At 40.4% G+C, this 15465-nt stretch overlaps 1 protein-coding gene across 2 annotated transcripts in view; it reads right to left on the reverse strand.

The window, feature by feature from the left end:
- The window catches only part of SASH1 (SAM and SH3 domain containing 1), a 126360-nt gene that overhangs the window by 43706 nt on the left and 67189 nt on the right, over positions 1-15465 (reverse strand). Inside the window, exons 5-8 of one of the 2 annotated variants that reach the window (XM_068405303.1) lie at positions 7959-7999; positions 6305-6382; positions 4854-4966; positions 3064-3165 (exon numbers count right to left, since the gene is read on the reverse strand). In XM_068405303.1, coding sequence (XP_068261404.1) covers positions 3064-3165; positions 4854-4966; positions 6305-6382; positions 7959-7999 — 334 coding nt within the window. Of the gene's footprint in view, positions 1-3063; positions 3166-4853; positions 4967-6304; positions 6392-7958; positions 8000-15465 lie in introns of both variants that reach the window. The other variant, XM_068405292.1, reaches the window with a different exon arrangement.

The following is a 15465-nucleotide window of genomic DNA, read 5'->3' on the forward strand; positions in this document are numbered from 1 at the left end:
TACTAACTGCTCTCAAGTGGCAGAGAACTAAGTCAGAGAACTAAGTCACCTACTGACTTGGCAAGACCTTTGTTTGTTTGTTTGTTTCTTAAGAGCAAACAAACAGGACATATAGTTAATAGCACAGCAATGACATTGGGCTGCCTCCCTTCAGATGCTGAGATGATGAACCTTCATCCCTTCAACCCTTTGTCGTTCATCTTTAGGGTTTAGTTTTGTAAGGGTACGAAATGCAAGTTTCCATTTCCTGGTACAGTAATTTAAAAGAGGAGGAGCTGAGAAAAAGAATCCTTAAACCAATTTTTAAAATGAGTTAAGGATCAACACTAGTGATGTTAGTCATAAACACATGATAGTTATACAAGTTAAAAAACAAAAAAGTGGTCTTTTTTTTTTCCTAAGAAGAAAAACAACAACTAATATTGCCCTTTAGATGTTATTTTGTAGGTGTCTGTTCTTATGCTGTAGGCAGAGCTGACTTGAAAGTAATGGAGCGCTTAAACCCTTATAACACCCCAGACATTCTGCCTTCATTTTCAGATTCTCTGACTGCTTAGGTTCTACCTTTTTGGTTTTGTTTTTTTTTTTCTTTTTCTTTCTGAAATGTAGTCATTGGACAAAGCTAGACCAAGATTCTCCACAAAAACCTAGTGACCCATCCTCCCAAGTCCTCCTAACTGCCAGCAGATCTCTCTGCCTGCAAAGATAAAATGAAAAGGGAAGAAAAAAAAGCCATTATACTAGTGTCTACTCTTAAATCCCCAAGGTTACCAAACGAAGGTGTAACAAGTAAACTAAAAATTGTTCTTTTCCTAAATTCCCTCAATCTACAATTATCCTATAATTTGGTTTTATCATTTGTGTGTACAAAATGTTTACAAAATGATGAAGTATGATCACAGTGTTCCATTAAAAACTGCCTAGTAACAATCTGGCCATGAGACAACTGAAAAAAAAAGAAATCAGAAAAAATGCCAACAGAACCAGAAGAGCCATTGCCCAAGTAGTTTTAATTCAAACCAGAAACTTCAATTTCAGTGACTCACATTTTCAATTACTTTCTGAAGTTAGAAGGCAGTGTGCTATCTAACAGAACATTTTTAATATATGGAAAAACACCTTTGCTTCATGGCCTCTATGAAATGAGTGGGGTAGTTTTAAGTTGAGATTCCAAATTTGCAGTGTACAAATCACACAAATGGCACTTAAAGTCAAACAGTCTGGCAAAGAAAGTGCTTGAAAACAGAATCATCTTTGCACCTCTAAAAGCTGGTCATTTTAGATTAATAGAGATGTCCTTTGGAAAAACAGTTTGGGTGAACACACACCCTACCTCTAGACATATCTGATACTTTGCACTGCTTGTTTTTCCCTCTTTCACATCAATTATAGCCCAAAGCCTTTCACTCCAGTTAACCTTAGTTTCTTTCTTGTCCACAAAAAAAGAAGCCAAGCTGACTTCTGTTCTAACATGAAGTTTTGTTTCTGCAGATGACCTGCTTTTCCCTTGAAGGCAAGCAGTTTCACAGCTTCTGTTAAATATAATCAGGATAAAAATTAGGAGCAAGGGCAAAAATCATAAGAGGTATCTACAACAATGGAACAGAGATTCCCCATTGAAGTTAGGAGGAAGATGTTCAAATCCTACCACAACAGCCGAGAGAGGCAACAGAGCTTTTGGCTCAAAGTGCAAAGATGGCTTAGGAAAATAACTTTAGAGAAAAGGTGCCAATTTGTTCCATTATGGAGCAAATACTAAGTCATGTTCGGTCCTCAGAGATACACACAGCTTTCAGCAACTTCAACACAACCGTAAACAGCTATCGGAAGATTTAAGAGAGAAATTCAGTATCCTTCTGAGATTTGACCATGGTAAATGAGAGTTTTGAGGCTTTTATGCTATAGGTACTGTAGCCAAAGGCCTTATGAAGGGAAAGTTCAGGCTATAAATACTAATGAGGAAGAGATAAGGACATTTTTCAGCCGGCTAAACAATCAGTGCAGAAGAGTCAAGATCCTTCCTTCTCTATTCTTTGCACATTTCTGATATATCAGAGCAGAGTACAAGGCAACATCAGTCCCACTCTGCTCCCATCTAACTAAAGATGGGCATATTTTTTTTTGAATACGAGAAAATCTTTCTTCACCAAAAAATATTTTAAATATCTCACAAAATGACATAGCATTCTTCTTTTCATTTAGGGAGGAGAAGCTAACTGTCTGCTGCAGTTAGCAGGAAATTCCATTGACAATAAAATAAATAAATCAGTCAACGGTCTCAAAAGCATATGATTCAATTATATGGGTTACAAAGAGCCTGGATTTGACAAATGTGTTCTTCTCTAAGATTTATCTGTGAACTTTCAATTAGACAAATGAAGTGGAATAAACTACTCAGTGAAAATGAAGATATTTGGAAAGAAAAATTAATTAATTCAGTATGGCATGACACAAAGACTGTCTGGTGCCCATAAACACAACAGGAGCTACACAGCTCAGAAGTTAAAATGAGGAAGTTAAACTGCCTTACTGCTTATGGGTCTGGCAAAAGCTGCAAACTCTCTGGGCTGAGAGTTAGAAAATGCAGAGATGTAAGTGTTTGAAAGCGGCAGGCAGCTAGGACTTAGCCTAACCCTCATCGAGAACGTATCAACAAGGGCTAGGAAGGCCTAAGAAACTCTACTTCTCAGTTACTGTGAATCAGCAAGTGAAACAATTCCATCTAACCCACCTAAAAAACCTTTTCTGTGCATTTTGGAACAGAGGCATTTCTGTCTGGGATCACTTGTGCTTCAAAAGCTCAGTGACAAAGGGCCAGATTAAAAAAAAGAAAAAAAAAGGAGAGATTATACAATAAGACCATAAAAGTCTATGACAACAGACCTTAAAGATTTTAAATCTATGTTAAAGATTTTCTGCAGACAGAGCGTAGCATTACAAGGTCAAATGATACATTTGCTATTAACGAAATCACCAGGTAAATGAGGATATTTCTGTATTGTAATAAAATAATTTAAATATTAAATGATACTGGGGAGCTGTATCAGAATGACAGGTACTTACATTACAATTGGAAGACCCATCAAATGTTGAGTAAGAACCATCAGGCCATTCTGTAGCATCTACAGTGCTCGATTGCCTGTGCTGGGCTTCATACTCCTTCAGCTGAAATTTGAAAAGACAGAGAGAACACTTTCCGGTGAGAAGCAGCTATCAATCTTCATTACCACAGCAAGAGTTAATGTCCTTTCAGGTTTTTTTTTCCCCCTGTATCATTATGGAACTGGGAAAATCAGAACTTTTGCATTGCATGTTCAAAATAAATTAATTTATTTTAGAATCAGAAGTTTTAATGATGAGGGGGGTTTTTCTTAAAAGGAAGTGATCTCTAAATACTGAATTTTGATGAACTGTCATTGCTAAAATATAAATTACACATCCCCATCTCAGAGGCACAGTTTACAGCAGACAGATTAAATCACAATAGCCTGCCGATTTCCTTCACAAAGAAAATGAGCCACAGTAAAGACTAGGAACCATCTTTTATAATTTTCAAACAAAACACCATCTTTCCCATTTTCCAACAAAAGGCTTAAGATATAAAACCAATTCTACTGGAGTCAAATTGTTGAGAGGATCATCAAGAACTGATGACATTAAAAAAAAAAAAAGGTTGCTGATAGTAGCTCAGACCACTAGAGGGAAACAGTACCAGTATATATATGAGCCATACAGATTAGGTACAACCCCCCCCCCCCCCTAATTTTTTAACAGCAGAGAAGTAAAAGAAATCCCAATATTACCATCCCGTAATTTTAAAATTTTGCCTTTTTTTCATGGTTTGATTCCCACCAAAGCAATATTTTCTTCAGACAATAACATAACTTTATACTCCAGGATGATCTAGTTCAAGATGTAGTATGTCAGTATAGAAATTTATCTGAGTGCCACTTCATGATCTAAATCATGTTTTCTGCACCTCTAATGGAGCTCATACAGAATACCCTGTGTTCCATCACAGTATTTTGCACAAGGGTACAAAACCAAAAGTGGTGTGGAAACTTTAACACTGACCTTTTGGCTCCTGAGCAATTAAAATCTCAGCCCTATTGCTGCATAAATACAATACCTCACAGTTATTTTTCTTGTGGTTTATTAACATGTAGGTTTTGTAAAGAAACACTTGTGACAGCTACTGTACTTATCAAAAAATACATCTGTGTCAAATGCCAAAAACGGCTGAATACGTTTTCTTGAAGGTTATTAAAACAAAACAGCACCTTTTTGGCTAAGAAACAAGCAGAATGAATTTTAGCTTAAACAGTAGTATTTTCTGAAGTTTTAACTGCTGAAAACGGAAGCCTTCAAACAAACTGCCCTTCAGTCACTAGCAGCAGGAAAATAAGAAATATATGCGTTCTGAAACAAATAAAGCAAGCTCAGCAAAACCTGAAGCATTCATTTTAGTACTTAAACAAACCTATGAACATACATGATAAATAAGGGCTAGCACAGGTAAGATTCCTCTCCCTTACCTTAGACAGCTGCAATGAAAGTGTCTACACTTGAGTTTTTCTCTGATTAGCACCCTTTATTGCCAACGGAGAGAAGCAAATGCTTTTAGGACTCGATTAATTTACCATGCACTGGACATCTATTTTCGGTTGAGCTAAATCTCACTTTTCCCCATAAACAATGGAAATGCTATCTAATTTACGCTACTTAGTGCATTGGGACAAACAGGCAGGCTTTCTCCCCTTCTATGTTTTCTGAGCAAATGAAAACTCCAAATTGGTATATCCTACATCCTAAAACATGTTTCTCAAGAAAACTGAAGTATGTACATATCATACCCTAGCAAGTGCTTCCTCAATGGTGATCATCTTCTCTTTGACCATCATCATCAGCTGGATCCGTTCCTCATCACTCATCGTGATCTCACTGGCCACGTACCCTACATCCTCTCCTGCGGGAAAAAGAACAGAGATAACAAGCATATCTAAGAGGTAATGCACAGAGCGGGGTACATGGAAACTGAATTTTACCCAGTGCTCTGAAATCTGGTTGCCATGTGGATCTGGCTGGCCAGAAACAGACCCTCCACAGAGCAGGCTCATAGCATGATTTCAAAGGACCGAATCATTTGGAAGTAACTGAGCAAGAAAAGGAAGTAAATTAGGGCTAGAAAACTAAGTCTACTTTGACACTGAAAGCAAGAGAGCATGACAAGGAGAAATAAAAAGTGACTGTCATCACACAGTTATTGACCCTGAAAGACAATAATCAAAAGAGAAAGTGCTAATGCCAGAGAGATCCTGCACTCAGCCCTGAGGAATACTGTAGTCAGCTTCCAGAGTGGATGGGAAGTCCCTCCAGGAACTGCATGCTGGGCCCTTGCAGCTCTCTGCTGTGGGCTAGCCACGTCCCCCAATATATCCAGGCTATCTAATTGTCCACTGAGCTGGCACACGGTGCTGGATGTATTGAGGCTCTCAATTCCAGAACCTCTCCTTTTGCTATGTGCTTGGCATGTCAGCACAGACAGTTGGAACTTGCCTTGAGAGCCAGCAAGGACCCACGCTTAACTGAGAGTGTAAAGGTGCCCCTTTTTGACATCCTAAGTGGGCTCCTATCATCTTTCACAATCCGTCTGAACACAGACACAGTGAGACGTGGAGAAGCATCTGTTTGCAACACAAGGATCTAACAAATACACATGGGGAAACAGAAATTTTCTGTGTAAAGAGAAATACTTTAAGCAATGCACAGCTGTGTCTTTTGGAGAAGAACTAGAGAAAGACACCTGACAGTTTAAGTGGAATCGATCCTACATTTGCACTGGTCACCAGATACACTTTTACTATTCCTTGTTGCGGTGTCTTCTCCTACAGTGAGAGGCTGGATTCAAGCCTAAAGCAAACAGGTCAAAGTAATCAAATGCCAAAGAAAGGAGAAACATCCTTCTAATTAAAACAGATGAGCATTTCTCTCATCAAGTTAGGATCAGAAAAAAAAAGCATCTTGCTTATTTACAGATATTACTCATAAATATATATTAACCGCATCACTTTGTGCATGTGCCATCACTGACAGTGAGGATCAAAGGTATCCCAGCCTTATGCAGATGCAGCCTCACAGAATATGACTTGTCTTTCTGAGCCCTGTCACGATGAACCAAACCCGCGACACTTCCAGATCCACAGACCCCCAACTGCCACGGTGTTGCAAATGAATTTTACTCCTTTGTGATGCTGGCTCCTTCTATTTTATATGGATAGGCTGTGTGTCCTTAAAAAAGATTTACCTTTGGAAGTCTGCCTCATTAGTCCTTTCTGGTTCTTCCGGAAATTCTGCCAAAAAAACTTATTTTTCTTTTTCCAGTCTGCTTTCCCTAAACGGAAAGTGGGGAGGAGGATGAGGGGAAAGGGAAAAACAATTTCAGAAAGAAACATTAGTTAGTAAATGCTAGAGAAGGTTTCAAGCATTAAGTTGTATTTTCTAAGCCAAAAACAAAAATAAAAACATCTCAAATTTTCTGTTTTTCTTGATGTAGTCTGTATTAGAACTATGCTGATGCAGCTATTTCAGGGAAATGCACATTCTTTTATAATTGCCAATGTTATAGAGGACTGAGATAAGGCGGTAACTTACATATTTTGAATTATAAACAAAATATTTTACATTCATTCTGATATCTGTTGAGTTGTTAATGTCAAGTCTGGAAGTGTTTTTGAGGTATTTTGTTGGTTTATTCTCTTTAACTGAACCACAATTACGCAGCCTAAGCCACAACTCAGATAAGCAATTTTCTAATATGCGTGTGCATATCTATACAGAAACAGTTTACATATATATAAATGCACACACACACGCACACACATGTGCACAAACATACATGCACATTCTGCTACTTGGCATGAGAAATTTTATGAGACCATCAGCTACATCTGACTCTTGCTCTCTGTATGCCTGGACTGTACAAGGCTGGGTCTCCGTGTCCATTAATATCAGATCTGCGTATGGCTTGATGACCCAAAAGTAAACCATGAAGTAAACCATTTGTTTAGAAAGAAATGGGATCTGGCTCAAGGTACAGCATATAACTGTGTTCTGTTGAATTAACCAGGGCACATGCTATATAGTTTATGCCATCTGCAAGAGAACATACTGTGCCTGATCTGGCAGAAATGTTACTGATAAAAAGCTACTTCATCCCTCTGCTTTTGAAAAATTCAAAGGAACACAGTTTATACCATACCACTGAGCTTCAGCATGTGACTATAGTATTTTGGATCTCGCCCTAGAAAATCTAGAGCTGGGTTTACTGACTCTCTGAAACACAGCTTAAGTTTAGACTGTGTGGAAATGTCCCTAGAAAAAAAAATAAAAGAAACAAACAAAAAAAAACCTCCCAGGTTTTTTTTTGCTCTCCAATGAGCAAAATAAAATTTATCCAGAATTGTATCAGCTCAACTAATAACTTAGGATAGCAATATGAACTAATTATAGTAAGTTTAAAAAAAAAAAAAAAAAAAGGACAGACAATGGAAAACAAATACATATTAAGAATGCAAAATATTTCAGAAACAAAGGAAGAGACTCTGGTGTGACATGAACAAAAATAACAAAAAACCCAGTTAATTCACTGGTGGTGGTAATTTTCAGAATACAAACGGATAGGCTAGCAGTGACCTAACATGCAGACATTTGAAATTCAATATAACAAGTCAAAAGATGCATATTTATCACATGACAATGCTGGCTGGGCAGTCTCAGTGATCACTGAGACACTCAGCATCTAACTTAAAGCGTCTGAGACTCGCCCTCCCCACGCACACAAATGCTCCTGACTTCTGCCAGCATTGTGTTTACTCAGCTCTTCTCATCCCAGCACAAGCAAAACTCAAAACCTGTTTAAGAATTCCATAGGAGTATCAAATAAAATGAAATATACTGACCTACAGAGCCTTCTTCTGAACTTGATTTATGAATGGAAAGCCTAGGACAAAAAAGAGAAATGGACTTATTGATGCAGGCTTCTCACATTTCATGGGAGCTGTCTGATTACAGTAAATTATAACTTCCAAACAATGTATCGTGCTGTTTTCTCTTCCCTTTTCTTCCCAGTGCAGCAAGTTGGAAACAAAAACTGAACCCACTGGTCTGACCACAGTAACTGAGTTCCCCTCTTAAACACGCCTTTCATGACTAGCATAGAAAAACATATACTGACAGAAACCGATAGTTAATGCAAAGGAGTCTCGGGATCCCTCAGAAAAACACTTTTTCACATGCTTTCCCCCTTTCCATTTGTAAAACAGTAATTTGGCTACCTTAGGAACTGTAGCACTGGGATGCTGTATTTGTTTAGCTGTTCAACAGTTTTTGGCCTGTTTGATTTCTACCTGAAAATGCTTCATAAATATGCACTCATTAAACTTTCAGAAGCCACTATGTGGAAGACAGGAGTAGGGATCTTTTAACGACAAGGTGAAGAAAGCTTGTCCAGACCCTATGAAGCGTAACCATAGATGACTGGAGATGACAGCTTCTTTCTCCTGATTCCCTTTTGTGCGCTTTCCCACTAGTGTATACTCCTTTCCTCAAAAGCCAGCTGGAGAGACTTACTTTAACAGAACACGGACTTTACAAACAACCCACTAAAACAGTAAGTAAATCTTTTGTTCTCGGTCTTTATGTTCATTGAACTAGTTTTCCATAATGGATTCCAACTCAGTGCCAACGGTTCATCGTGGGATCTCTGATGAGACAACATCACCTCCCTTCATTTCCTTTTCTTCTGTCTGTATAAATGGAGCTAACAGAAATTACCAAATCTTGTGCAATTCTTTGAAGCCTTCCTATGGGAATCGCTATTTAACCAAGCTGTGGCAAGCCAGTGAAACGACTTCTGCCAGCTTCAACGGCTTTGCTGGAGGCTCCAAGTGCAAAGCATTACTGCAGTGTCTGCGCCGAGAGCTCGGCCCTGCCACATGACAATGCCCTATTGTGTGGTGGCTGTACTGCAGCCATGCAGAATGGAAACACGCATACCCCAGCATACCAAGATGACCTCAAGCCAAATCTTTCTTTGAATGAGGCCATATAACAATACACGCATGCCATACTCTAGTTGCAGTCCACACTCTTTGCACAGGCTCCTTGCATTTTCTTAGACCTCCCAGAAGAGGGCAATGAAGAGGTTTTGATCAATTCAGTAAACCACTTGAAGGAAAATTTTAGTTGAAGCCAGTTCAGTTTTGAAGATGTAAGCAATTACTGGCCAACGTTTTGTAAACATGAAAAACATGCTCATCAATTTGCAAAGGCATCATTAAAGGGGAAATGAGACAGTATGAAGTTTCAGTTTGATTTAGTAATTCACCTAGACAAGGAGGCTTGGCATAGCAAAGCTCTGAAAATAACCTCCTTCAACCTCAGACTGATTAGAAATTTAATGCACCACAAACTGCAAACCAATTGAAGCAACCAAATTTCAGATTTGTAGCGCACCAGACAGAGGGAGACATTTAGTGTTTTTCTTGATGATAAAGTTTACCCTTGTAGGGGAAAAGTTAATTATAGAGGTGATATGCCACCAAATGCTTAGTTTTTAAGAAGCCTGAATAACAAATGCAGGAGAAAAATACAAACCCCATACCTTCTGGGTAAAAACTCCAGAAAAGCCAGTGTCAAAATTTAAAGGCTTTCAACAGGGCCAGGATATCATCCGGACACTTAAAGGTAAAGTTGTCAGTGAGTATTTTTCTAAATAAAGGTAAACAAGACAAAAAGTATGTGGACTTGTATATGGAGACAATCAAGTAAAATAAAGCCAAGTTCTGTTGGAACTGACAGAATTAATCCACTACATGTTTTGCACCTGAGCATAGACCTCACCCATCAAGCAGTTATTCTATTTATCTTAAATGAATTTAGCATCCATGAAATGCTCCAAATCACCGTCCTCAGAAAACAAAATCTGGTAATGATCAGAACCATGCCTCACTAGTGAAATCAGCCTCAAAGTGGAGAGGCAGTCTCTTGTGCTCTTCAGCCTCCAAAGCCATTTTAATCCTTCTCTTGTGCAGTTGCCAACAATGACACAAGTAAGTAGCAGGTGTAGCGGCAATGTTTGTGATGTGGACATCTGTTCACTGGGAATTAGCGTGAGGCCACCAACTCATTGCACACTGGCCTCCAAAGAAGGGAAAGAGCCGTAGGAGCAAACTTCTGATGCGCCTGAGCTAGAGGCAGTGAGGAGAAGAGCAGGATCCACAGCGAGAGACCACCTTCTCATTTATAACTGATTTAAGAACTATGCTGAGTTTCATCAGAGGATGCAAATTCCAATTATCATTTCATGCATTCCCTAAAGAGGAAATCTTTCATGCCTAGGCTGACCACGAAAATGCTAACAGCTGGTCTGAAGAGATGGAAATGCCAACAAAACCTACCACATAGAGCCTGATAAGGCACTTGCTTTTTAGTTCCACCAGACTCTGACGCTTAAAAATCCTCAGTGAAATCAATCAAGCGTTCTACTTCCTAGATGTCTGGTGAAAAAATCCATAGTACCTCAGAGTCGCTGTATGTTTGATTTGCCAATTACACTCCCTTACTCCGCTAAATCTGTAGCTCCTCTGTGAACGTGCTCTGAAAGTGATTTGTGTTCTTCCATTCATAGACTGATAACTTGTACTGAAAGTTAAATGATGCAGTGACACTTGGCAGAAGTTTCAGCACTGCGTGTCTGAAAGGGAGCCAAATGCCATTACTCCACCGTGGAGGCCTTCATTTTTGTTGTGGTCTGATGTACAACTTCATTAGCAAGCTTTCACATGAAATACACTCTGTCATAGCATATAGCAGAAGAAATATATGGGTATATGTTCAGACAAGAAGGAAGAAAAAAAGATTTATGGCCAGAGGGAAGGAGTACTTTCTTATCAACCCATAATCTCTGGAAGCGAGCTGCAGAAGGGGTCAAAACTTTAATCCATTAATCTTAGAAATTCAAAACCATCTCTAGGCCGATACTTCAGGCCTCTTGGAGCCAAACTGCTGAAATAAACAAATGAGGGGGAAAAAAAAGCAGCACAATAGATAATCTAAAAATGAAGCTACTTTTGGGAGTAACCAAATGTTACTGCCTTAGAGAGATGACGGGTTTCAGCAGAGTTTAGTAAATTACATCAGACCGCTCAGTGATCAGTGACACAAAATTCAGTAGCACCAGCAACAGGTGGAGAACCTGGACCAGAAACTAGCTGATTAGAAAGACTGGCTTAACAGAAGCAAGTTTACATTCACCGCTAAAATGTGCAAGTACACAAACAGGACTGACACAAAAGTCAGTCTTTCAAATGCTGGAGGTTTGCAAGTGACAGAGTACCTGGGGATACCAGCTGACAAAGTATGATTGAGAAAAAAACAACACATTAATCGTAAAAGGGGTAAGTACGGGAAATACCAATGGCAGGACAAAGAATGAATATATATGGGAATAGCTGTACAACCGTCATTACTCATGCTCAAGAAAGACGAATTCAAACCAGAAGTGGTAAAGAGAAAAGCTGTTAGAATGGTCAGGGAACTGGACAGCTTATCTTATGAGAGAAAGCTAGAAAAGTTTTGCCTGTTCAGTCTGTCAAAATTGAAAGCGGCAAGAAGATTAATTTACTGCCTATTAATAAATCAGGCACAAGAACAAGCAGACGTAAGCTGGTAAGAAATTAGAAAAAAGGAGTTAACATTTCCTAACTATTTGGACAAACTTCCAACAGTTGGTAGAGAAAGGGAGGGCAGCATTGAAAACTAATAGCTTTTAAGAGGGTGCTTGAAAGATAGAGAGCAGACCAGACGTCTTTGAAAGCAAAGATCTGGACATGAGGAGTGCCTCTGGAGGTCACTTCTGGTTCTTCTTTTGCAGCCTGTGGGTTTTGTATGAACAACGGCAAAGCCAGGCATCCAAAAGAGTCTTTGAATCTATCTTTCCATAAAAGTGCTGCAGTGGGGATGACCTTGCTATACCTAAGCAATCCCTCCCTTTTATAAATTAACCCTTGAAAGCTGGAGGTGGGCTCCAAAACCCAGAGCGCAAGGAAGAACCAACGCACACATTTGTGTCACAAGCCAGCTGAGACTATCTGATTATTACGATGGGTTTTAACTAGGCTGCATTGAGCTACTAGGCTACAGCTTTCCCCTGTTAACTCTGGACTGATTCTGATCTCAGACAGAAAAACACTGGGGCTTATCTTGCATACAGAGCGGTTGACTTTACAAGAGACACAGTCATACATGGCCCAAGATGTGAACGTGCTGGCACACGGCAGAACTGGGAAAGGAAAAAAAATGACACCATGTGCTGCTTTCATGAATGTGCCTGTTGACTTCTGAAAGCTAATCATTCTCGAAACAGAAAAAACACGGGAACTGAGTATGACAGGATTTCTGATGGGTTTTTGTTTCAACACTAAGTATTTTAAATGCAGATGTGCTTTAACACATGGCCGCATCTCATTTATGGACCATAAAATCCACAGGTGCATTGCACCATCTGATAATGAAACTACTACTGTTATGATCTTCAATAAACTGATAGTGGCCCTCTTATTCCTTCCCAATGACTATTTATAGCCCATTGAGGAAAATGCTTTGGATGGGATTTTCAATCTACAAATATTATGTGCATTCATAGCAGTGAATAAACCGATGCAAAAGCCCACGCTGGCTCTGCTGCAAAGCCATTTGGTTATCCGTGTGCATTTGAAATGGCCCAGTCACATAATTAGTATGAAAAACTGACAGACTTGTAACTGCTCCTGACTGAATACAAGATAATTTATCTAACCAGAGCTGGCACAGGGAAGAAAACAGGCCTTTGGTATTTTTATCAAATTTGCATGAACCTGAAGAGAAAGCAGGCCTGCAAGGTTCTGACCTTGCTGGCATCAGTGTGAGAAAGGGATGGAAAGCAAAGACATTTCATTCAATTATCTTCTCATTAGGTTTCCATAGCAATGGCTCTTTAAGCAGGTCAAAACTTTCTCAGTGGAAACAAACACTGTGCTGCTTGTGGGCCATGCATGCGTATGTGTATTTTCTACCATCACCAGCACAGAAGCCACCATGTTGGTCCCATGGGCTTGGTCCGGTGACTGGCAGCAGGCAGATCGGGCTACGTCACGTATTTAATAACTGACTTGTGGGTCCCAGCCAGGAGGCAGACAATTGCCAGCTAAAAACTCTTTGACAGCAAAGAGTAGGGCCCAACGTACCACATGCAACGCACCCCTGTTCTGCGCTCATTGCTCAATACACGCTGTGTCGACTAGCTGCGACAAGTCGGGCTTTCTCGTGAAAGACGCCCTTCATGCTTCCTTGTACAAAATTACCAGGCTTGAAATCTTCTTCCAGCTGCTCAAAGGCGCACTGGTTTCCCTCCTCACGTGTCTTGGGCAGCGTTTGGCTGGCCTCTCGCTCCCATTGTGCGGGTTATTGTGGGAGTTTCCTGCCCTACTTCTCTTGAGGAGGCTGTTTAAAGGCAGCAAGAATAATTTGGCTTTGACTGAATCAGGCCTCAAACAAGTGAAAACAGGGCCGTACACACTCACTGATTCTTTTCTATTTCTGTAAGCGCAGGGTATAAAAAAAGTGTATCTTAAATGCATACATCTCAAGTGTAGCAAGCTCTTCTTTTGCTTCCAATATTCTTTTCAATTTTTAAATTATGCAAAAGAAACAATTTATTCTGTTAGTAATTAAGTGCAGCCTTTAGCATCGTCAGTTTGAGGGATTTGTTTGTTTCTGCTTTGCTCTTCTCAGTTTCTGCCCTCTCTCTGCCTCATGTCCTCTGTCAGACCCACGGTTCTGTTTCTTTGCAGATGAGCTTACAAATACCTGACAGAGTTAATTTGGGCATCTTGAGAAGTTGCCGGAATCAAACATGATAGAATTTAAGCTCCTCCATTCATTACCTGGAGGAATGATTTAATAACCTCCCACATTCAAAGCCTGACCTGCAGTTTGGATGCTGCAGGGGAAAAAGATTAGGCAATCTAGAGTTAAAAACTACTGGCAAAGGCTGTAGATTAGTGTACCAAACGGAGCAGAATTGAGGCTTGCACGAACTCTTTTGCAAAATGAAAGCCGTGTTTAAAGAGACTGCTGCTTTCACTGAAAATCACTGTGGAAGATGGGAACACTGAACTGCAGGCACTCTCCCTGCCTTAGGCTGATTTGCAGTTCGAGTTTATACCATAGGACAGTGACTGGCTTTACTATGGCACATCCATTGCAGAAAATGCTTAAAAACACATTCAGTCAATAGTTTCTCCTGCAGAGACAACAGCATGCAGATAGCAGCCACTTGTGTGGCGGCCTCACTGGTTGCCTCCTAACAACCTCAGAGAAAGCCGTAACGCCCGAGCAGCCTACAACTCCTCCTCTGACATTCCCAACAAGCCTTCAGGGATCTGGCTAAACTGTATGAACTCAGTGTGTGAGGGGCTCAGTTTAAGATGTGTGTCCTGCACACACAGACAGGATGACAAAGACATTCACTCTCGGGAGCAGCTGAAGCAGGGAGTCGAGGACACAGCTGCCAGAGGCACAGCAACTCCCCCACGCCAGGGGAATGCAAAGCCCCGAAGCAATGCTCCCCTCTGCTGCCTGCACCCCACACGTGCGTGCTTCTCTCCAGCACCTTCTGCTTGACAAGTCTGTTCTGCTCAGCTCCCTGCTCTGGCAGAGTCTGGGATTTAGGTCCTGAGGATCACAGGGTTGAGAACGCTTAAAATGTACTGTGCCGCAGGCTGAAGAGTTCAGTGGGATGGATTATGGCGCTTAATATGAAGTATGGCCATTTACTTGGTCAGGAGTGTGCTTGAATGGTATGGTTCAAGAAAGAGCAGGTGATTCATATAGGAGGTGACAATTCATAACACCCACTGCCATGCGAAGGTGGTGGGAATGCCTGTGAAATGCCAGATACAGCCCCAACTGCTATCCCATGTGTTGGTTTTTGTCCTTCCTTTCTCCAGCAGCTGCAAAGAAAGAAAATGAGTATATAGGAGTGACTGTACCTCATCCTATCTGTATGCACTGCTCCTGGGTCTCTCACCCACTTCCTTCTCTTTCCTGGAAGCTCTCTGATACACCACATTTGAAACTTGCCCAGAGGCCGCTGGAGCAAACAGTGACAGCAAACAGATCTATTTCCCAAGAGGGAAAATGCACAACTTCCCCTCTGCAACATCCCCAGTTCTTCTAAAAACAGGATGAGAGTCAGGATGCAGAAGCCTGAGTTCAGGGGACTGGGTTTAACCTGGATTTCCTGGCAATCATGCAGAGCTCATCAGTCTGTCATGTAGACTTGAATGCTCAAAAAGGGGAACAGGCTAGAAGTTGGATTACATTGTTTTAAATGCTCTGTTTACAATCATGGGAAAACCCTGCTCA

Source organism: Nyctibius grandis, chromosome 1, assembly GCF_013368605.1.
Source record: "Nyctibius grandis isolate bNycGra1 chromosome 1, bNycGra1.pri, whole genome shotgun sequence".
Classification (NCBI taxonomy): domain Eukaryota; kingdom Metazoa; phylum Chordata; class Aves; order Nyctibiiformes; family Nyctibiidae; genus Nyctibius; species Nyctibius grandis.